Source organism: Dermochelys coriacea, chromosome 19 (genome assembly GCF_009764565.3).
Source record: "Dermochelys coriacea isolate rDerCor1 chromosome 19, rDerCor1.pri.v4, whole genome shotgun sequence".
NCBI classification, from domain to species: Eukaryota; Metazoa; Chordata; order Testudines; family Dermochelyidae; genus Dermochelys; species Dermochelys coriacea.
The window spans coordinates 11,935,241-11,957,290 of record NC_050086.2 but is presented as its reverse complement, the minus strand read 5'-3'; the positions used below and the strand labels follow the sequence as shown (position 1 = coordinate 11,957,290).

The 22,050-nt window shown below is 50.6% G+C and overlaps 1 protein-coding gene across 2 annotated transcripts in view; it reads left to right on the top strand.

The window, feature by feature from the left end:
* The window catches only part of E2F2 (E2F transcription factor 2), a 35,416-nt gene extending 18,172 nt beyond the window's left edge, over positions 1-17,244 (top strand). Inside the window, exons 5-8 of one of the 2 annotated variants that reach the window (XR_006278263.1) lie at positions 280-394; positions 3,479-3,635; positions 4,710-9,016; positions 17,130-17,244. Coding sequence is in view for 1 of the 2 variants with exons in the window: in XM_038377850.2 (XP_038233778.1) it covers positions 280-394; positions 3,479-3,635; positions 4,710-4,924 (487 nt within the window). In the remaining variant the exon portion in view is untranslated. Of the gene's footprint in view, positions 1-279; positions 395-3,478; positions 3,636-4,709; positions 10,058-17,129 lie in introns of those variants that run through there. The other variant, XM_038377850.2, reaches the window with a different exon arrangement.
* Positions 17,245-22,050: the final 4,806 nt, after the last annotated feature.

Below are 22,050 nucleotides of genomic sequence, written 5' to 3'. Positions count from 1 at the left end.
CCTGCGGGGAGTGGAAGTGGGAAGTGTGGTGGCCAAGGCCTCGTCGGGGGAGAGGCAGGTAGTCCTGTGTCCCTCTCAGGATAGAAGAAGAGGTTTTTAATCTGTGCTTGGCAGGGAGGATACCTTTGTGGGCTGGGGTGGGAACCCAGCTGGTTTTGGGGGAAGACAGGAGCTAGGGAGGGTCGGGCACATGAGATCTGCAGAGAATCGACTCTGTTGTCATTTGTGGGCTGAGAAGATTCAGTCTGTGGCCGGTATTTCCTTAATTCCACCCCCCACATTAGCATATGTCACCTACCAGGACATCCGCTCCATCAGCAACTTCCAGGAGCAGACGGTGATAGCGGTCAAGGCCCCCCCGGAAACCAAGCTGGAGGTGCCGGACTTCAATGAGGTGAGTGCACTGGAGGAGGGCTCTGTGTGCAGGGAAAACCCACCCTCCTGGCCCACAGCGGAGACCCCAGTTGAGCTCCAGATCCCGTTGTGTGAGCCTAGATAGACAGGAAGGGCAACTATCCCCATTTTACAGATGGGCAAACTGAGGCCTAGAGAGATTTAGTGACTTCCCCGAGATCACACAGGAAATCAGTGGCTGGGTGTTGACCGCAGGTCTCCTGAGTCCCACCCTGGTGCCTTAGCTCCAGGATCATTGAATTCTAAGCATGTCCCGTGGGGCTAGGGGCACCACTTGAGGACACCACCACCCCTTAGCAAAGGTGCCCAGAGGGGCTAGAAGTGGCTGCTTGGCAACGAGAACATCAGAACGGCCAAACTGGGTCAGACCAACGGTCCATCTAGCCCAGTGTCCTGTCTTCTGACAGTGGCCAGTGCCAGGTGCCCCAGAGGGAATGAACAGGTAATCATCAAATGATCCATTCATTGTCGCCCATTCCCAGCTTCTGGCAAACAGAGGTTAGGGACACCATCCCTGCCCATCAATAGCCATTGATGGATCTATCCTCCATGACTTTATCTAGTTCTTTTTTGAACCCTGTTATAGTCTTGGCCTTCTCAACATCCTCTGGCAAGGAGTTCCACAGATTGACTTTGTGTTGTGTGAAGAAATACTTCCTTTTGTTTGTTTTAAACCTGCTGCCTATTAATTTCATTTGGTGACCCCTAGTTCTTGTGTTCTGAGAAGGAGTAAATAACACTTCCTTATTTACTTTCTCCACACCAGTCATGGCTTTATAGACCTCTATCATCTCCTCCCTTAGTTGTCTCTTTTCCAAGCTGGAAAGTCCCAGTCTTATTAATCTCTCCTCATACGGAAGCTGTTCCATCCCCTTAATCATTTTGTTGCCCTTTTCTGAACCTTTTCCAATTCCAATACATCTTTTCTGAGATGGGGCGACCACATCTGCATGCAGTATTCAAGATGTGGGCGTACCATGGATTTGTATAGAGGCAACATGATATTTTCTGTCCTGTTATCTCCCCCTTTCTTAATGATTCCCAACATTCTGTTCACTTTTTTGACTGTCGCTGCCCATTGAGTGGATGTTTTGAAAGAGCTATCCACAATGACTCCAAGATCTCCTTCTTGAGTGGTAACAGTTAATTTACACCCCATCATTTTACATGTATAGTTGGGATTATGTTTTCCAAAGTGCATTACTTTGCATTTATCAACACTGAATTTCATTTGCCATTTTGTTGCCCAATCACCCAATTTTGAGCGATCCTTTTGTAGCTCTTCGCAGTCTGCCTGGGTCTTAACCATCTTGAGTAGTTTTGTATCCTGCAAATTTTGCCACCTTACTGTTTACCCCTTTTCCCAGATCATTTATGAATATATTGAATAGGACTGGGCCCAGTATAGACCCCTGGGGGACACCACTATTTACCTCTCTCCGTTCTGAAAACTGACCATTTATTCCTACCCTTCATTTCCTATCTTTTAACCAGTTACCAATCCACGAGAGGACTTTCCCTCTTATCCCATGACAGCTTTCTTTGCTTAAGAGCCTTTGGTGAGGGACCTTGTCAAAGGCTTTCTGAAAATCAAAGTACACTGTATCCACTGGATCCCCCTTGTCCATGTGCTTGTTGACTCCCTCAAAGAATTCTAGTAGATTGGCGAGGCATGATTTCCCTTTACAAAAACCATGTTGACTCTTCCCCAACAAATTATGTTCATCTATATGTTTGACAATTTTGTTCTTTACTATCGTTTTAACCAGTTTGCCTGGTACTGAAGTCAGGCTTACCGGCCTGTAATTGCCGGGGTCTCCTCTGGAGCCCTTTTTAAAAATTGGCATCACGTTAGCTATCCTCCAGTCATTTGGTAGTGAAGCTGATTTAAATGATAAGTTACAGACTACAGTTAGTAGTTCTGCAGTTTCACATTTGAGTTCCTTCAGAACTCTTGGGTGAATACCATCTGTTCCTGGTGACTTATTACCATTGAGTTTATCAATTTGTTCCCAAACCTCCTCTAACAACACCTCAATTTGGGACAGTTCCTCAGATTTGTCTCCTAAAAAGAATAGCTCAGGTTTGGGAATCTCCCTCACTTCCTCAACCATGAAGACCAATGCAAAGAATTGATTTAGTTTCTCTGCAATGGTCTTATCGTCCTTGAGTGCTCCTTTAGCAGCTTGATCGTCCAGTGGCCCCACTGGTTGTTTAGCTGGCTTTCTGCTTCTGATGCACTTAAACATTTTTTTTTGCTCTTACTTTTTGAGTCTTTGGCTAGCTGTTCTTCAAATTCTTTTTCAGCCTTCCTAATTATATTTTTATCCTTCATTTGCCAGAGTTTATGCTCCTTTCTATTTTCCTCACTAGGATTTAACTTCCACTTTTTAAAGGATGCCTTTTTGCCTCTCACTGTTTCTTTTACTTTGTTGTTCAGCCACAGTGGCTCTTTTTTGATTCTCTTACTGTTTTTTAATTTGGGGTATACATTTAACTTGAGCCTCTATTATGGTGTCTTTAAAAAGTTTCCATGTAACTTGCAGGGATTTCACTTTTTGTGATGTACCTTTTAATTTCTGTTTAACTAACCTCCTCATTTTTCCATAGTCTCCCTTTCTGAAATTAAATGCTACAGTTTTGGGCTACTGTGGTGTTTTCCCCGCCACAGGGATGTTAAATTTAATTATATTATGGTCACTATTACCAAGCGGTCCAGCTATATACACCTCTTGGACCTGATCCTGGGCTCCATTTAGGACTAAATCAAGAACGGTCTCTCCTCTTGTGGGTTCCTGACTTTAGGACTCATGGGACAGGGCTGGGCCCCCAGCTGGGAGCTCTGTTTCCCGTGCACTTGTCTTTGCTTCTCCTCCACCCATCTTGAGGGTAAGGCCCTGCTGCGTGAGGCTTTCCCATAGAGTCATCCCTGCTGCAGGGGGCTTGTAAGCCCCCTCTGCTGGCCAAGCTGCCACTCTGTGCAGGGAGGGATGGGAGAGGGGATTCCCCGGTGTGATGGATCCTGCTGGACTAGTCCCCGCTGACCCCTCTCCTCTCCGGGCAGGAGAACGTGCAGCTCCACCTAAAGAGCACCAATGGCCCCATCGAGGTGTACCTGTGCCCCGAGGAGATCCTGGAGGACAGTCCTGCCAAGGAGAGCAGCTACCCCGCCCCCTCCCTTCAGGACAGCAGCGATGGCACCGACCCCTCCCCAGGGAAAGGTAATACCCAGCTGGGGCTGCAGGGATCTCTGGCTAGGCCTGGCCTCTCCTCCCCCAAGTCTGATGCTGTTGTGTTTAACTTTCTCTTTCGTGGCCGTCACTGAGCTCTCGCCAGGTGGCTGCCATACCTGCCTCTGGCTCTGTACCAAGATCCAGCCCTCAAAGCCTCTTGCTAATTGCCAAGAAGAGAAGAATGAGGGGGGATTTGATAGCTGCTTTCAACTACCTGAAAGGGGGTTTCAAAGAGGATGGCTCTAGACTGTTCTCAATGGTAGCAGATGACAGAACGAGGAGTAATGGTCTCAAGTTGCAATGGGGGAGGTTTAGATTGGATATTAGGAAAAACTTTTTCACTAAGAGGGTGGTGAAACACTGGAATGCGTTACCTAGGGAGGTGGTAGAATCTCCTTCCTTAGAGGTTTTTAAGGTCAGGCTTGACAAAGCCCTGGCTAGGATGATTTAACTGGGACTTGGTCCTGCTTTGAGCAGGGGGTTGGACTAGATGACCTTCTGGGGTCCCTTCCAACCCTGATATTCTATGATTCTATGATTCTATAAGTGGCCTTTGGTAAGGCCCTGCTTCCCGTATGGCTTCCTGGAACCCTGGCCCGCCCTCTCCCAATTGCACAGACTGGGAGTGAGGGGCATTAGCAAAGCAAGACTGGGTCTGGCTGGGGGCTCAGGGCTGGAATTGCAGGGGGGCTGAGGGTTGGGATGGAGGGGCACAGGCAGAGCTATGGGTGGGAATCCCAGGGCTAGAATAGCAGGGAGGCTGCGGGTTGGGGTGGAGGGGCATTGGCAGAGCTGTGGGTGGAGTGAGGATCTCTGGGCTGGAACAGCGGGAGATAATAACGAGCTGCAGGCTGGGTTTCAGGGGCATCGATGAGGCTGGGTGGTAGAATCCTACCTACTGTCTGCTCTCACCAGGCTCCTCCCATGCCACTGGTGAATGTGGAGCTTGTGGGGCACCTGGCCCATGGTGCAAGGAGGTGCCAGGGGCTCTGCTGTCCCGGGGCAGGCTGCACGCCCCAAGCTTGTTCCAAGCTCTTCCTTCCATCTTTCCAATTTCCCCAGCTGAGCCCCTGATGGAGGTGGAGGATGGGCTCCTGGACATGCCCCATCACCTGCTGCAGCAGACGGAGGACCAGCTGCCCTATGGTGACCCCGCCCCCTTCGTCAGCTTCTCCCCGCCCCTCGACCAGGATGACTACCTGTGGGGGCTGGAAGGGGGCGAGGGAGTGAGCGACCTCTTTGAGGCTTATGACCTTGGTGACCTGCTGAAGAACTGAGCCAATGAGGGGACCCCCTCTCTCTCCCTGCTATGGTGCTAACGGCCTTGCTGGAGTCGGGAGCTTTGACTTGAAGCATGGACTCTGAGCCCCTGTCCTCCCGGCCACCAGAGCAGGGGCATGGAGACCTCTTGTGGGGCAGGGCTTCCTTCCGCTCCTCCCCACCCATGCGTGGTCTCCACAGCTCCTCCTCCACTCTTCCTTGCTGCGGGGGCCAGCACAGACTGGGCGTAGCAGTCAGTGCAATGCAAGACCCCAGAAGGCAACCTGGGGAAGAGTCTCCCACCACATCCCCTAAGAACCTACTGCAGGAATGGAGCGCCTTCGCCTGTTTATCTTTTTCCCCGCCCCCCACACATGCCGGTAACACGTTCCTGGCCTGTCCAGGGATGCTGGGGCTAGGCAAGGAACCCCTGGGAGACTGGGACTCTGTCATGGAGAGCGAATCTTCTCATCGTGCCCCCAGAGCGACCCGTCTGCAGAACACGCAGGGTGGCTGTTTCTGGGGGAGCGGGGGGGGAGAGTGGAACGCTCTGTGGTCTGCCAGGGGATTTGCGTGGCGGGGCAAGAGATCCTGTTCCCTGAAATCTGGGCGGGGGGGGGGGGACACGTGTGCGTGTGTGAGTGAAGAAATTCTGCAGCTGCTTGGGGGCCCCGAAGGGATCTGTGATGGCAGCGCAGCTGCGGGACACTTGTCTGTTTCACTCTGCCGGGCCTGGGCAGCCCCTTTGGATCTGACCCATATGGGTCTTGCTTCCCCCTCCCTGAATGTTTTTCTCGAAGTGTACGGGGTCCGAGCCAACCCAGAAACGCCGAGTGAAACCTGGTTTGTAATTGCAGCCATCAGGTGGCTTTTGATGTGAACAGTCAGCTGAGAATGCCTCCTTAGGGCCATGGCCTCTAGGGGGACTTGGACCTGCTCTGACATCTTGTAATGAAACTTGAAACGAAGCAAGTCCAGGGTGGAGGTCGTGGTGAGACAGGGACTCGCCTGCCCACTCACCTACAATGGGAGGGATTCCAACTGCATCTCCTCCCTCCCCTTCGACTGACCCTAGGCCCTCCCCTCCGTCCTCTCACTGAAATGCCTGGCTGCCTTTGCTCTCAGTGGGTCACTTGGATCTGCTCCATCTAGACTGGTGCCAAGCGACCTGCTCCGTTGCAGGCTGCTGTGAGGGTAACATGTATCCAGTAAATGGCTGTTGTTCCCATGTGAGCCCCCGAGTCCAGGGTTGCCCCAGATCCTTCCCGATTGGATCAGCCCTTCTCTAAATTCATTGTTGGCTTAGCGTGGGATCCGTTTCATAGAGTGGGAGGAGCCCCAAGTGCCACAAGCTGGGCTGGGTCCCCTAGGAGACCAACGGCCCACACCCCTTCTCCTTCTATGGTAGATTCTGGGAGCAGGGTGGATTAAATCTGGGATTGCCGAGGCAGCATAAGAGAGTTCTGAATGACCCGTGCACATGCGCCGTGCCTGGTAAAAACCAGGCCGTTAACCTCCACTGTGCTTCCTGTGAGGCAGGACTAATACCCGCCTCCATGTCGTGCTTTGGGATCCTCAGGGACAGGGTCTTAGCGGTGAGATCTGGACCATTATCCAAGCCCCCTGAAACTGAATGGCGCTTGGTTTCCAGGATGTGCCAGTGGCTTGCAGACTACTCTGGTTCACCAGTGTCCTGGTGCTGGTTGCTTATTGACTTGCTGCTTTCTGATTGGCTTGCTTCAGCTTCAGCCAAACAGAGACCAATCATCTGCCCACCATGAAACATACACGTGTTCAGCTGTAATTTAAACTTAAATCTTCAAGTTGGGCATTTAGTGTGAAGATTGTCAAACATGGGCGCCGAGCGCTGTGTGCCTAAATTAATATTTATGCAGCTAATTGTGGCTTGATTTTTTTTTTTTTTATTTGAGATGTTGAGCGTGCACCGCTCCCTCTTTAAAATCAAGCCTCTCAGAGGTGCCTAAAAATGTGGATTTGGGTGGCAAACCTGAGCTACCGGAGTTAAAAAAATTTTGATCTTATCTTACTTTATTTTCACTCATTGCCAGATTTTGAAAATCTCACCAGGTGCTTCTCTGCATTTTTAGGGACCTAAATTCCTCTGAAAATTTGGCCTATAATAGCGAGTGGCTCCACCATGTAGCAACCTTGTTAGCCGCAGATTCCATTGTCAATAGTTTTTTGCAAAATTCCAGAGGGGAAGGGGAAAGTAGCTTTTTATTTCACTCTGTTCAAAATTCATCCCCCCAGAAAGGCTGGTTTGGATTTCCAGGTTTTCAATATTTGCAGAATAGCTATTGGTTCACGGGTGGGGAATTTTGTCATGTGACATCCCATTAAATTCTGTCTTAAAAATGGAAACAAGCACATTTTCTTAACCCCTTCTTGAATGCAGCTTATCCCTGCCTGGGGCGAATGCCAGACGGAGCCTGCAATGGATGCTGGGTGGGTAGCATCCCATTCATATCTGCCCAGTGGCTCTCCCTGCAGGACTCGGGCCTGAGGTATAGTAGCCAAAATGTCAACTGAAGCTAACATTAAACACTTGGTTGGCTTTTAATCTAGCAAAGGGGTTTAATGCTGCCCGGATACTATGGTGATGGGTGGCACCTTCCACATAAAATCAATAGCTAAGTCCTCATGGAGTCTCTGATGTGTCTCCCTGTTTGGGGGTGAAACCTCTGCTTGGGGAAAGGATTTTGATTTTGTTAATTTGCCCCCCTTTGTGTGTGTGTTTGGGCATTGGGATGGAAGGGGGATGTCAGTGCAGAGTCATTCTCGTGGTCAGATGCTAGATTCAGCTGATCTCCTTTCTTACCAGCCCCGCCTTGGAGCTCCCACATCTAGTGTCCCCGTCTAGGGGAGCGTCTGAGAATGGGAACTCCCCAAAATAGGGTGTGAAGAGCTGCAGGTGGCTGTTCTTGAGACTGAGAAAGGGAGGGCTGGCTCATTCGAGCCCCTTCTGGACAGGCATCTGATCGAACCAAAAGGATGTTTTCTGGCATCTCAATACACAACTGTTGCGGGGAGCTAGGCCTCCATCTGGAGGTGGCTGTCATCTAAACGAAAGGCAGTGGCCGGTTGCTCTGGCAGCGGCTCTGTAGCTCTTGGTTTTTCAGGGAGAATCTGCAGAGACGAGACTCTGAGCAGCATTAGTGTCTCCTCGAGAACTGGAGATGGGGAAAACAGTTGGTTTTCCTAATGCAACCATGTGCTATGGGGATCTCCCCTCCCCCACGAATAATCCAAGTCCAACCCTGCTGTAAAAGTGACAGTCAAACCAGCACTGGAAGCGGCATGGCTGTGTCTCGAATGTGTTCCATGGACGAGTGAAGATATGGCTCTTTGAACTGCAAACTCCCCCTGGCATTGGAGAGTCCAACTGGGTTCTCTCCTTGCACGTCCTCCCCAGTAAGAAAGGTTCTGCTGGCCAGGCCCACACCACCCCGTTGTCCTATGGGTTTGTATGGGTGTCACTGAAGGGCTGAGCTGCTTTGTCTGCAGTGGGGGGTTTGCCCCAATTCCAGCCACCTGTGGCTAGCAATTGGTGTAGCAGCACCAGGCACTTGCGCTTGCTGGAGGCTGGGGTGGGGTGTGCTAGTGCCAATGGAAGCTGGTACCAGTTGGCCTGTCTACAAGAGGAATTTTCAGGCAGTGCAGCTGAATTGGGGGGCAACTCCAGTGTGCACAGGTCCTTCATTAACTGCTCTGTTGCACAAGGGAGACTAGAATACAGCTTCCCCCTCTCACAGCAGCACTGGTGGTCAGATCTGACTTGGATCACTAGGTGTTGTGTGGGTTGAATTGACAGAGGTGATGTAAATTGGATCAAGCCAGCGACCAGCTTCCAATACTCAAGACAAGGCCAGCTGTATGTTAGTGTGTGCTAAGTGGGCAGAGTTAAGGGTAGATTGAGCTAGTTAACACCATCTAAAAACTGCATTGCTAAATCCTCATCTAGACAAAGCCAAAATGGAAGAAACAAGACTCTAGTCAGGTCTACGCTAAGTACTTCTGCTGGCTTAGCTTTGCCACTAGAAATCTCAAGCGCTGAAGCAATGATACTAGCAAAGTAGTTGCTTTTACCGGTATAATATGTTTCACTCAGGGCAACATGTTGGTTGGGGTGGTTTCACAATACCAGCTTTATCAGTGTAGCTGTATCCACTTTAGGAGCCCTTTGCTCATATGGTAATGCTAGTTTGCTGTAAAGCATGCTTAGCGTAGACATGTGCCCAAGGAGCAAATCGGATGGCTAAAAGGTATCACTGGAAAATAGTTCATTTTCAGGGCAGAGCTGCCCATTGAAATCGACCTGAGAGGTGTTTCTGTACCCATTGAGAATAAGCTTTTTTTTGAAATAGTCAGGGGTATTTTGTTTTTGTTTTGTCTTAAAGTCTGATCCTGAACTTGCTTTGTACATAACCTGAAGTGTCAGCTGAGACTGGTATATGGCTCCTTGTTAATACCTGCTTTCTATAGAGTTTAACGTTAACTTAATCATTCGGGTTTGGAATCCCGTCTGTTGTAGAACAAGTCTCATGCCGGTTGCTGGCTTGACCTGGCTTTCCAGGTGAGGCTTTTAACTGGAGATGAGTCTAGGCCAAAAATCTCAGATCTGTACTTTGCAGCTCAGTCTTGTTGTGAGTCTTAAGAGGGCATGTCTACATAGGGAAGCTATTCTGGAGTAAGCTAGGAACTGAATTTAATGTACTCGAGCTGTTGTGGAATAGCTACTCTGGTCAGTTTCCCCACATAGACAAGCCCTAAGAGAAGTGCCTGGGAGGCCATCTTGAATCTTCAAATCTCTTTTGTGAATGGCATATGAAATCCTTCAAAGATCCTGGCTGGGTGTGTGCCGCTGGCTTTTATCTGAACCTTGTAAAATTGTACAGAATTATTGCACTGTATTTATAATGGGAGCCACCTTTTTACACTTTTTTTTTTTTAATTAAAGTGAGTGTATTTAAATCATTCCTGGGGTGGTTCTCCTGAAGTCCAGCGTGGCAGTGTTGTGGGTGTGAATGTGTTTTGTTTTTTTTTTTTGTAAACTTACAGCACTTGAAGGTTTGTAAGCAAAAAGAAATGAATAAAAATGCTTTTTTGAGCCTCTGTTCTCTGTAAAGGAACCAAGCCAATTGCAATAGGGTTTGGGTTTTTTTCCCCTACCGTTCTTGATGTGAAACTCCTCTGTTTCCAGTCCCCCAGGCTGGCAGAGAAAGAGGATGCCGCGGATTCAGTGTGGTCTTCAGGTGAGGGTGGAGAGAGAAGGTAGGGCTACTGGTGGCTTTCGAAGGATGCTGCTAAGAAGTGGAGTTGAGCTCAAAGGCCCACCTGTTTCAACCCAGCCAGAGAGAAGGCCTGGCAATGAATAGATGGTGGTGGGAGAGGGGAACAGAGTTGGGGGGGTGGCTGTCCCTTCTCTTCATAGATTCGGTCATTCACAATTCCAGGGTGATCTGTGCTTGTTGCTAGCCATGCACCTCATACAAAGCACCATACGAGCTCCTTCATTGACAGGAGAGATCTGGCTCATGGAGAGTGAGCTTTTCCCACTTCTGACAGTCTGGGCGGGGAGGGCACCCCATTGTCTCCCTGGGCTAGGACTCCACTGTGGTGTGGTGATTCCGACTCCCCCTGGGTTAAAGCAATGGCCAGAGCTGAGGTGGAGAAGGAGTGGTCTCCTTTTTCCAGCTCCTTGCCTGGGCTGGTGGCAGGGTTCGCAACCACCTTCTGCCTGGAGGATTGTGGGGTGGGGAATAACCAACCCACTGCACCACCAGAGATTTCAGGGAAACATTGGCCTTAAAGACAGGTTTCAGAGTAGCAGCTGTGTTAATCTGTATCCATAAAAAGAAAAGGAGGACTTGTGGCACCTTAGAGAATAACAAATTTATTTGAGCATAAGTTTTCGTGAGCTACAGCTCACTTCATCGGATGCCTTAAAGCCATCCGTCCTTTCTCCCTGACTCCATTCATGCCTTGCTCGTGGCAGGACCTGGTATCCTGAGTTGCTAGACTTAGGGACATAGGAATGGTTAGATCTCTCTCCAGCAGTGGCTGGTACCAGTTGCTCCAGAGGACGGTAGCAGTTCCATAGCACTTCTGGTAGCAGTTATGGGATAACCCCCCCCAGGGAAGCTTTTTCCTGATCCCAATCGTTAGAGCTTGCCTCGCCCAGAAGGCTGAAAGGAAAAGATCCCTTCCAGAAGTCTCTTGTGATACCTCTGGATGTTCTTGCTTATCCATCTAAATTCCTTGCTTTGAACCCAGCGGTTTTCATCGGTTGATCACCAAGCGCTTTATAAAGGCGGTTAGTAGCATTATCCTGGTTTTAAAGATGGGGAAACTGAGGCACAGAGGTGCTGTGACTTGCAGAAGGCCACCCAGCTGGCCAGTGGTGGAGCTGGGTGTAGAGCCCAGGTGTCAGATGGGCCATGGCGGCTTCTAACCACATGGTGTGGATTCTGTGACAAACTGCCCCACGTGTCTCCGCAGTAAGCTGTGTATAGAGGGCAGGGATAGCTGGACTATGAATTGGTGGTGGGAAAGGTGGGGATGCAGCAGCTCTAAGGAACCTGGCCCTGTTCCAGTCTCGGGGCTGGGGTGAGGGTGGGACGGCTGAGCCCTTGGTCTGCAGCAGGACCTGGCCCTAGCTCGGGGAGCCCCTAGGAACCCTGACCGTAGGGCAGGTAGGCTACCAATAGGAACCCGTTCCTATGGGTATGGCTCCCCGCCCCAGGGCTAGGGTTCCTATGAGTAGGGTACTTGGAAGTTGCTCAATACCTCCAGAAATCAGGCTACTGCCCTGGGGCTAAGGGCTTAACTTCAGGCTCTAATAAAGTTTGTATCGGGGCTTTTTTTGCTTTGGTGGTTTAGCCCGTAGCGCCACCTCGTAGCTAACCGCTGAAATTGCAAGTTGGGTGTGCGTGCAGAGCAACAAAATTGATTCTGAGCCCAAGCGGACTGTTGGCATTTGGAGCTGAGTTTCTCCAACTCTTCAACCCCCAGCCCCAGACAGGGAGAGAAACACGTGCCCCTGGCAGCTCAGCATCCAGCACCTGTTCCTTTCGGGCTGAAAGGCCTGGAAGCTACTTTTTTAAGGCTCTTGTCTTTACACTTTCAGCAGAGACCTGTTGTCAGAGCTGGGCCAGCTTGGGCAACCTTCCTCCGCCCTGCCTGCCTGCCAGGCAGCCTGACCTCTCTGCTGAAGTGCGCCCCCCCCCCCCCCCCCGACCTGAGAGGGGTGCTGGGTCTCCAAGCCCCATCCCTCTGCCGAGAGCCCCTGTAGAGGTCATCCAGTGGCAGGAAGGGCAAGGCTTAATTTGTGCCAGGGCTAAGCCCTGGCCCTCTGGGCTTCCTGCATCAGTTATGAATGGAAAATAATTGAGCCTCGGCATCTCTTTCATTACAAATTAAGCCCTGAGTAAGGGTCTCTCTTCCTATAGAGCACCCCACAATCACCCGCCCCAACGGAGAGTTAACATTGCTGGGCAGAGGAGTGGGGGGAAAAATCCTAGGGCCCATTTAATCAATGTCAGGGGCCAAGCTCCCTTCCAGGCAACTTAAACATGCAAAGGTAATGAGGTGGTCAAACCACTGCCTCTGTTGTGCATGAGATTACAGCTCTGAAAATTTGGGGGAATTGTATCCCTTTTCTCCCTCCACCCAACTGCTCCCAGTGAACGGGATGGGCCTGTTCGGGGGGTCCTGGCTTTTTCCCCAAGGATATGTTTGCCTGAGACCATCTTGAGAGAGCCCTGCCTGGTGTAAAGGACATGCACTGGGAGGGCAGCTCCAACTGAATTGCTGTAGCAGCAGCAGGGCTAGGTCCTAGCAGGAACCGTACAAACTCTGGTTTGTACCAGTGGAGCCAGCCATAGTTTTAAGAAAGGTTCCTTTGCTCTGGGGTGCAAATCACAACTGTATTTGTGCCGGGAGTTTGCATCCATGCAGATGGCTGGATGCTCTAGTGTGGCCATGGAATCTGGGGTCCTTATGCTGTGGATGGGACTACTAGAAAGAATCCAACAGCAGAGGAAATGGCTCATTAACATAGTACTTAGCCTCATGGGAAGGGTTATCTATCTCCATTTTACAGATGGGAAAACTGAGACCCAAGATGAAATGAGTCAGTCCGCATGTCTCAGAGAATCAGCAGCAGTGCTGGGAATAGAGTCCTGACTCCCAGTCCAGTGCTCTCTCCACTAGACTCTCATTGCTCCAATTTATTTTGAATCTTGCCATTCTACGGCAAGCATTGGATCCCAGAGCAAGTCAGTAACAGCATCCAGGGCCCCAATGCCTGACCTAAAGCTCCACTGTGGAGGCGATACCTCGCTCTTATCAGTAGTTCGCAAAGCCCTTTACAAAGAGGGTCGGTGGCATGATCCTTGTTATACAGATGGGGAAGCTGAGGCACAGAGAAAGAAAATGGCTCGCCCATGGTCACCTGCAGGCCAACGGCAGAGCTGGGACTAGAACCCATGTCTTCTTAGTCCCAGGCCAGTACACTATCCAATAGGCAATACTGCCTCCCCAATTGGCTCCTGTCTTACTGATGGGGCACCCGGGGGTGGAGATCCCTGTGCTTTAGTAGAGCAAGAGGCATTTGGTGTGTGTGGGGGAGGGTGGATGTGAAACACTCCCCCCTGCCATTCCTGCACTGATTGCTTCCCACCGGGTGGAGGGCTGCGGGGAAACATGCAACATTCCCGGAGGGACGGGGCTCAGCATTTGGGTACCTCCCCTTCAGGCTGTTTAGAGGTAATTTTATGCATGAATACAGGACAGCCCTTGACCACTTCCCCCCAGCACCCTCCAGTTTCAAATACTACCTGGAAGGGCCCTGCCATTGGGGGTGGGAGGGCAGTGTTGCCTAGATGTTAGGCACCTCTGTTCTGCTGCTCCCAGTGCCTCATTTACGCATCTGCAAATTGGTGCGATGATAGAGCGTGTAAGTGGGGGAGGGGGGTGTGGGCTGCGAGGCGTAATACATGCCTGTGAAGTGCTCATGGTCCAGGCGCGATTTGGGTTCCACTTCTGCCGGACCTGGCACTGGCTGGTGAGCTCAGCCCTCTGCCTGTGGGTGCAGGCCATGGCAGAGTGAGAAGCTGTGTGCTGGTGTCCAGAGACAAAGGACAAAGTCTGGTAAGAGCCAATGCTGGGAAAGCCTGGGGCATTGGGTGGGAAGGCTGGGGCTGGAATAACTGGGGGGAGGAGGGGCTGCAGGGCCGCCATGAGGGGCACTGGCAGAGTTTGATTGCAGGCTCTGGGTCTGGAAGAACAGGGAATGCAAATACGGCTTAGCAGAGCTTTGTTGTGCGAGGAGCCTGGGGATGGGAGTGGGAATTGCGGGACATCAGCAGATCCATGTGCGCTTGGGGATGTGGTGGGGCAGATCAGGAATATCAGGAGAAACTACTGGCTGGGGTTGACAGAGCCCTGGGTCTGGGCCCCAAGTCTGGAAGAGCAGGGAGCACTACAGATTGGGATTGAGGGGGGTGCTGGAAAACTGCTCAAACTCTTTGACTCCGCTGGTCCGGGTTCCAGAATTGAAGGCTGGCACTCAAACAGCCCCCAACCCTCACTGCTCTTTACCCTGCGTGCTCCATTGCAGGAAACCTGCCAGGGGAGCTGGGTGGGAACCGGTTTTCTTCTCCTGTGAAAACTGAGACTTTGAACAATTATCCCATCTCGCATCTGGCCGGAAAGTGGAAATCTTGAATATGTTCAGGAACCAAAAATCTGGAGGGGAAAAAAAGCTGGTTCAGGTCCATCGAAACATTTTGTTTCACTTTTGAACTATTTTTATTTGTGATTTCTTTTGCTCTAATAAGATGAAATTAGCTTAATGGAATGACCTGAAATTAGCCAGAGTCTTTCATTCAGAAAATGTCCAAATGGGACAACTGGCCAGCTTGGGGGGGGGGGGGGATTCAAAAATTTTCGAGTCAAGAAATCTGTGGAATCTCTCCCAGGGATAGGTTTGGTTTTGACAAAATTAGTTTTTTTTTGTTTTGTTTTTTTTATGGCAACATCTTTAGTGGACAAGCTGCCAACCAGCTCTACGCTGGGCCTTCTTTGGGCCTGGCCTGGGGTGGAGACCACCAGTGTGTCTTGCCCCTAGGTGATGCAGGGGGAGTGGCGTACTGCTTCCTGTGTATTATTGCAATCCCTCTGGCAATTGACTGCTCTGAGTGACTCCCACCCTGTCACCTCCCTGTCCTGCCCCAGAGAGCTTGTAGGGGAAAAATCGAGTCCCCTAATTGCCTGTGCTGGGCCTTGCTGAGTATTGGCAGCTGCAGGAGGAAATACCTTGTCAGACGGCTCTTGCAGGGGGTAAAAGGGAAGCAGGAGGCAGCCATGCATCCTAGACCCTTAAATAGCTGTAACGCCAACCCACCCGAGAGAGAAGCCTGCCTACACCCAACCACAAGCTAGCTCCACCAAGCCAGATGTGCTCTCAGCACCAGCTGTTCCCCCATTCCATTAAAATAGGGATCTTTTTCTAATGGGGCAGCATTAGTTGCACTATCGTCAAAGTTATAGAGTTCAGCTTTAACTCTTTCTTCTGTATAAATCTCACTGAAACGGCAAAACCCAAGGCACAGAACATAAACTCTGCGGATGGTTTGAAGTGCTTACAGCATGGGGTTTCGATGAGACACACACTGATGGTCGCAAGCACTTTGGAGGACAGGGTTAGAAACTGAAATGACCTTGACATGCTGGAGAATTGGTCTGAATTCCACAAGATGCAGTTCAGTAAAGACAAGTGCCAAGTAAAACGCAAATGCACAATTGCACCATGGGGACTAACCGGCTGTGGGTGCTACTGCTGAAAGGGATCTGGGGATTCTACTGGCATATGAGTCGACAATGGGACGCAGCTGCAAAAAAGGCTAATATCATTCCGGGGTGTATTAACAGCAGTGTCCTGCGTAAGACGTGGGAGGTATTTGTCCCGCTCTACTTGGCACTCAGCCCTGGGGTACTGTGTCCAATTCTGAGCACCACGCTTTGGGAAGGATGTGGACAAGTCAGAGAGAGGCCAGAGGAGAGCAACACAAATGATACGTGGTTTAGAAAACCTGAGCTATGAAGAAAGGTTAAAATAACTGGGCATATTTAGTCTGCAGAAAAAAAGACTGAGGACCTGATCCGTCTTCACATGGGATAAGGGCTGTTCTAAAGAGAACAGGGATCCATTGTTCTCCATGTGCCCTGAAGGCAGGACAAGATGCAATGGGCTTAATCTGCAGCAAGGGAGATTTAGGTTAGATATTAGGGAAAACTTTCTAACCATAAGGGGAGTTAAGCTGTGGAACATACTTCCAAAGGAGGTTAGAGATTTCCTGTCATTGGAGGTTTTCAAGAGTCAGTTGGACAAACACCTGTCAGGGCTGGTCAAGGTTTACTTGGTCCTGCCTCAGCACAGGGGACTGGACTAGATGACCACTCAAGGTCCCTTCCAGCCCAGCATTTCCATAATTATCTGATGCATAGGGTGACTGTGCATCCCATTTTGGCCAGGACACTCCCTTTTTTAAGCCCTGTCCTGGCCGTCCAATCCTTTTTGGCAAAGTGGGCATTTGTCCCATTTGCCCGACTTGATCAGGTTTTTTTCCCTGAGAAAAGTGCAGATTTGGCAACAGTGAAATGTTTTGAAAATTTGTGTCCATGTTGCTGAAACGTTTCTGTCAAAAAACAAACTTAAAAAAAAAAAGTCCCATCCCCCCATCAATGATTTGTTTAGACATTTTTGAAATGAAACCTTTTGATTGTTTTGGTTTGAAGGGACTCCTTGTTTCAAAATCCCCTTTCATGGTCTTTGTTTTTAAAGTTTTAAAATGGTCACAGTGGAAATGAAATGTTTCAGTTTGGTCCAAATGTTTCCATTTTTTTTATTTTTTTTGAATTGCAGAAAACTAGAAACGTGTTATTCACCCAGCTCTAACCACGAGTTCAAGTCTAACCTCTTCAAAGTGCTGTTTCAATTCCCGCGTCATTCACAGTTCCTATAAACTAAGACCATGAACCCCACCTCGAAGTCTGTTAGGGAAGAGCTGCTGACCAATCCCCTCCTTCCGTTTTTTAAATAAGCTAGCAGAGGGTTTATACAAGGTCATGGCAGGCCCACAACCAAGTGCTCTAAGAGGAGACCCCCAATCTTATCTGCTGCACCATGCTGCCTTTCAGAGTGTTGGTTGCCCTATCTCTACCCACACGGTTCCCCCTAAGCCATGAATAGAACCAGGATTCCTGAACACCAGAAGTCAACTGCTGCCTACAAAATGACGGTGTAACCCTTGAGTAATATGTGGGTTAAATAAATCCTCCTCCAGCTGCTGGTCTGGAAAGGGGCTAGCTGCTACTTCTGTAGCTCAAGTGGTAAGGGTCAAAGCCAGGGAGCTGACGGACAAGGGGGTTAAATCCTGCTGCAGCTGCTGATCTACAGGGCGGGGGACGATGGTTGTATCCGATACGGCTTAAAAACAGACTACACTGAAAAATTACACTTTGTAAATTACGGGGTGCATCACTCTGACACACATTTCAGTTCATTTGTCACACATTTTGCTTTTGTGATCCACTGGGTTGGTGGGTAGGTGTGGGTCGGATTATTATCTATAGAGGATGTGAGTCTATGACACCTCTCGGCTTGAGAGCTTGGCTCTTTTGTACAAGTGATACAGACTCGTGCTGTTTGCTCAGGAGGTCATTGGTTTGCTCCCTGCTGCTGGTCAAGAAGGCAGCTGCCTGTGTCCCACTGGGACATGGTTGAAGGTGCAGGGAGATGTCTTGTATGGGTAGGGAAGGAGGAGAACTATAGGTGGAGCTACTGCTTTATTACACAGGCATATGCAGCTGCTCCTGCCTGGGTCCAATTTCCTGAAGTCCACCTGAGGCCGTGGAGTATTTTGGAAGACGAGTGCTGACACGGGCTCCTTCAGGAATGTTTCCTCCAGTGGATGTTCTCCCTGCTAGCCATGAAGGGCTGATCTTCCTTCCAGTCATTTTTAAATGGGGCTCACACGTTAGAGATGCACAGATCCCCTGACCTCAGGGCAGCCGTGCACAGAGGGACACCAAAGCAGGATAAAAAATGTGGACATTCACTGACGATGACTGTGTTTAGTGATGATGCTGCTGGCAGGGACACACCCTACTTGCCCCCTTACCTTTAAAGAATGGAAATAAGAAGTTAAAGTCTCATGTACTTCCCCCCACCTTCCTCCTGGCTGCATTGCTGGTGCCAGTCAGCTCCAACCCTCCATCTCCAACAGCTATCCAAATATACCCCCCCCCCCGCAGCTTTGCAATCTTGCATTCTTAATGCAAAGCCCTACTGCCATGGGTAAAGTGGACTAGCCACCCAACTGCATGGAGAGTGGGAGGAGCAGCTGTGCTGAGCTGGCGATGTAATTGACGGACAAGCCTATGTGGAAAGATGCCTACCTGGCAGTTTGCCACCTGCTAAGGCGATTACTCAGTTCCCAGCCAGTCCTCAGCTCAGTCCACTAGACTTTGCTGCATTTTTAGCCCACGGAGTGATCAGTTGAACAGGATGCATCTGGTTAGTTGTTCTGAAGATGCTGGGGTGGTGGGGTCCTTTAGTGGGTGCTTCCTCCCCATCTCCACCCATGCTCCTTTCACCTTGTTGTCCAATCCACCTCTGCTAATGGACACTGGCAGAACAGGCCAGACTGGCAGTGCAGGTTCCTATCCAGCCCAGGGCTGGGGCTGCCGGGCTGGATTCCATGTGGCGATGACTTACAGCAATTACAGCGCAAAGCCGGTCTGAAAACCCTTGATTCATCACATTCTTCTGGTAGCAGCGAAGGGGCTGGAAACCCCAGTGTGGCGGGAGAAGAATCTCTTCCCCAAACGCATTCCTGCCAGAGAGGGAGCCCGTTAACCCCGTGGCTGCCGAGCTGCACTGCAGGGCTGGGTGGAAGGCGGGGGCTGGGGGAGAGGGGGGTTCATCAGAAGCGCCAGTGGGCCAGTGCCGTCCCAGTGTTTCCCAGGTGCCTGTAGGTGGCATGTGGTGGAGGCACTGGGGATTCATTATGAACTCCTGGACCATCACCATTAGGCAGCACCCAAAGGGTTAACTCGAGGGTCCTGACATCCCTAAACTGTAATAGGGAGACTTCCCTCTCCAGCAAATTAGAAGGAAAATGTGGTTTGATTTTTCCAGCTGCTGGGCTAACCCCCTAGCCTAATCGCTAGCAGGCCCAGTGACCCTGCCTTGACTTCCTCCTCTCCGTGCAGCAGCGAGTGTTTGGGGAGGGATTTGTTCAGACTCGGGGCCCTGATCCAAAGTCATTAGATGTCCTTCTGTTGACTCTGGAGGGCTTTGGCTTGGGCCCCGCACACGGGCTTGGAAGTTGCAAGGGTTAGAAAGCTGGTGGGGCATGGCGGGAGAAAGTAGATGCAAGGGCAGCTGTATTTCACACTCCAAGGAATAAACACAGGAGTTAATGCTGCCGATTAAAAGCCACAACTGTGGGTCCTATAAACAGGATAGAGTTAGTCATCTCCACGCAGGAGAAAGAAAGCAGATGGGACAGGGGCTGGGGACCGGAGTGGGAGGAGATGGTGCTCTGCTGGGGGATTCATTCTGCTTTTAAAGTGGAAGCATCTTGGCTGTTTGAGGTTGAAAGAGCTAAGACTTAGGCCAAATCTCGGAAACCTGGAGGCCAGCAGTTTGGCTAAGGCTCAAATTTTCAAAAGCACCTAACTGATTTAGGAACCTAAGTCCCACTGACTTTCAATGGGAGGTGAGCTGCTGGGGCCAAATTCTGATAGGTTTTTAGATGCCTAAAGATGCAACTCGCCATCTTGCGGGTAGGGGATTCACAAAGGTATTTACGTGCCCAACTCCCACTGAGTTCAGAGTTAGGCAGCCAGCCACTTCTGAAAATCCCATTAGGTTCATAGCTGCATCTTCAGGTCCCTAAATACCTTGGAAAATCTGGCCCTAGGCTATTAATTCACTTAGGGTAATTTTTTCAAAAGTTCCTAAGTGCAGAGTTTGGCAGCTAAATCGGTGGCTTGATTTTCCGAGGTGCTGGCCCCACCGCGCCCAGGGCTTTGCTTTGAAAATCAAATTGTTATTTAGGTGCCTAAATATGAATTATGGGGCTTAATTTGATACAGAGACCTTGCTGTGCTGGGTGTAAGAGTCAGTCCTGGCCACAGAGCACTCCCTGGCTAACTAGATGAGACGAAAAAGGGTGGGAGAAAGGAAGTTTAACGATCCCTATTTTACAGATTGGGAAACTGAGGCAAAAAGTGACCAGCCCGATGGAATTTGTGACCGAAGCAAAACTTGACCCCATCTATCGTGAATGTTAGGCGAATACCTGAATCACACAACCATCTTTCTGCTTTAGGTGCCCAGCTTTGAAAATCTGCAGCTGTCAGTGAGGAGACCTACCTGCGCCAGGCCATGGCGTAACATCCTTCCAGCATGAGGCAACTGATACTCTAGGGTGGCAGTTGTTTTGTTTTAACCGATCCCGTGACTTTAAGAATGGCCCAGTCAAAATCAGGGCATTGGCAGCTTTGCCAACTCTTCCAATTCGTTTTTGGGCTTGCCGAAAAGAAAACATGGCTGGAGTCCATGTTCTGGTCTGGTGCCGCTGCCATTTAAGCCTATGTTAAAACCGGTGCATGAATGTAACCTGACAAGCTCACGCTGCGCTCCTGGGGGAAGAACCCCTATGCCGCTGGTGTAATGGACAAGCTTCGCCAGAGTGTGAGAGGATCCAGGAAAAGCACCTGCTCCCACTTGTGCGACTGAGCCTAACTCAGGGACCTGGCCCGCAGTTGTGATGATCCCGGCTGGGTCTAATGAGTGCCCTTTGGCTGCTGTGGTTTATCGGGCTTACAACTCTGCGCTGAAGGAAGAGACTCAAAGTGCCTAGTGAGTGACTCAACCCAGAGGAGGCTAGGAGCATGGAGAAGGGCAGGAGGAAAACCTTGCTGGGGGTGTGGGCTGGGCTCGCTGCTTTGACTGATGTTTCTCCAGGGATCCTACGGGAGGTAGGTGGGGGCCTGATTCTAACAGAGGTGGCCTCTGATTTGCAAATGAAGCATGCAGGGCGTCTGCTCCAGGCGGAGGCAATGGGGGCCAGGTTTGTACTGCAGCACATGGCTTCAGTCTGGCTGAAATTCATTGCACCCGGCCGACGGCTGGGTGGTTGGGCTCTATGCAGGTGACGCAGGGAGCTCTTCCTTCTCTTCTCCAAGGGTGCATGCTGCCCTCAGTCCCACTGAACACTCCCCACCCCATGGGGCTGCAGACAGCTGCCCTGTAAGTGTCAGTCGCTGGGCCCCTAACATGACAGAGGAAGGCTTCCATTGGCTGACAGGAGCAGTCAGGATCCGCATTGGCCCTAATGCCCCATGGGCAAGGCTATGTTTACTTACAGCTTCCCCCACCCTGGAACTCTGCATGGGCAGGGAGTGGCTGTGGTTACCCTCAGGGGGCTTTGTCCCAGCAACTCCCTGGAGCTCCCAGAAGCTGTCTGGCCACAGCCAGGCACCCCCGTCTCCTTAGCATGCAGCAGCACGGGTCCCTTGGCACGGTCCTGCTCCTTTGGTCCCTTGGGGCAGGTCGGTGTGCACACTGCAGGATGTTCTACAGCTAGGCGATGGGATGCAGGCATTGCTGAGCAGCCCCATGGATCTGTGACCAGCCAGGAATCCGGGCGGGGAGAACAACAGCCAGGGACTCAGCAGGGCTGGAAGGAAGAGGCAGTGCTGGGTGGGGAAGAGAAGAGTTGTGATTTTGATTTTGTTGTGGAAGGCTTGGAGGATCTGGGCCCTGCTTGATCTAAACGGGCCCTGCCCATTCTCTGGTGCAAATGACCAGGCAGTGCTGGGTGAATGATGTCAGCCCAGCTCTCTAATGATCCTCAGGGCAGCCGGGCAGAAAATACCAACGGGCGTGACCACATGACTTCAGAATCTTTGGACACTTCTGCTGCCTTCAAGGGCCATGTCAGTCACACCAAATCTAGATGTTCACTTCCTTGGTGTGCAAGGATGGAAAGAGGAACCTACTGGAGAACCTGGAGCAAGGGCTGGGGGCACTTTCTCTGCATGGTCT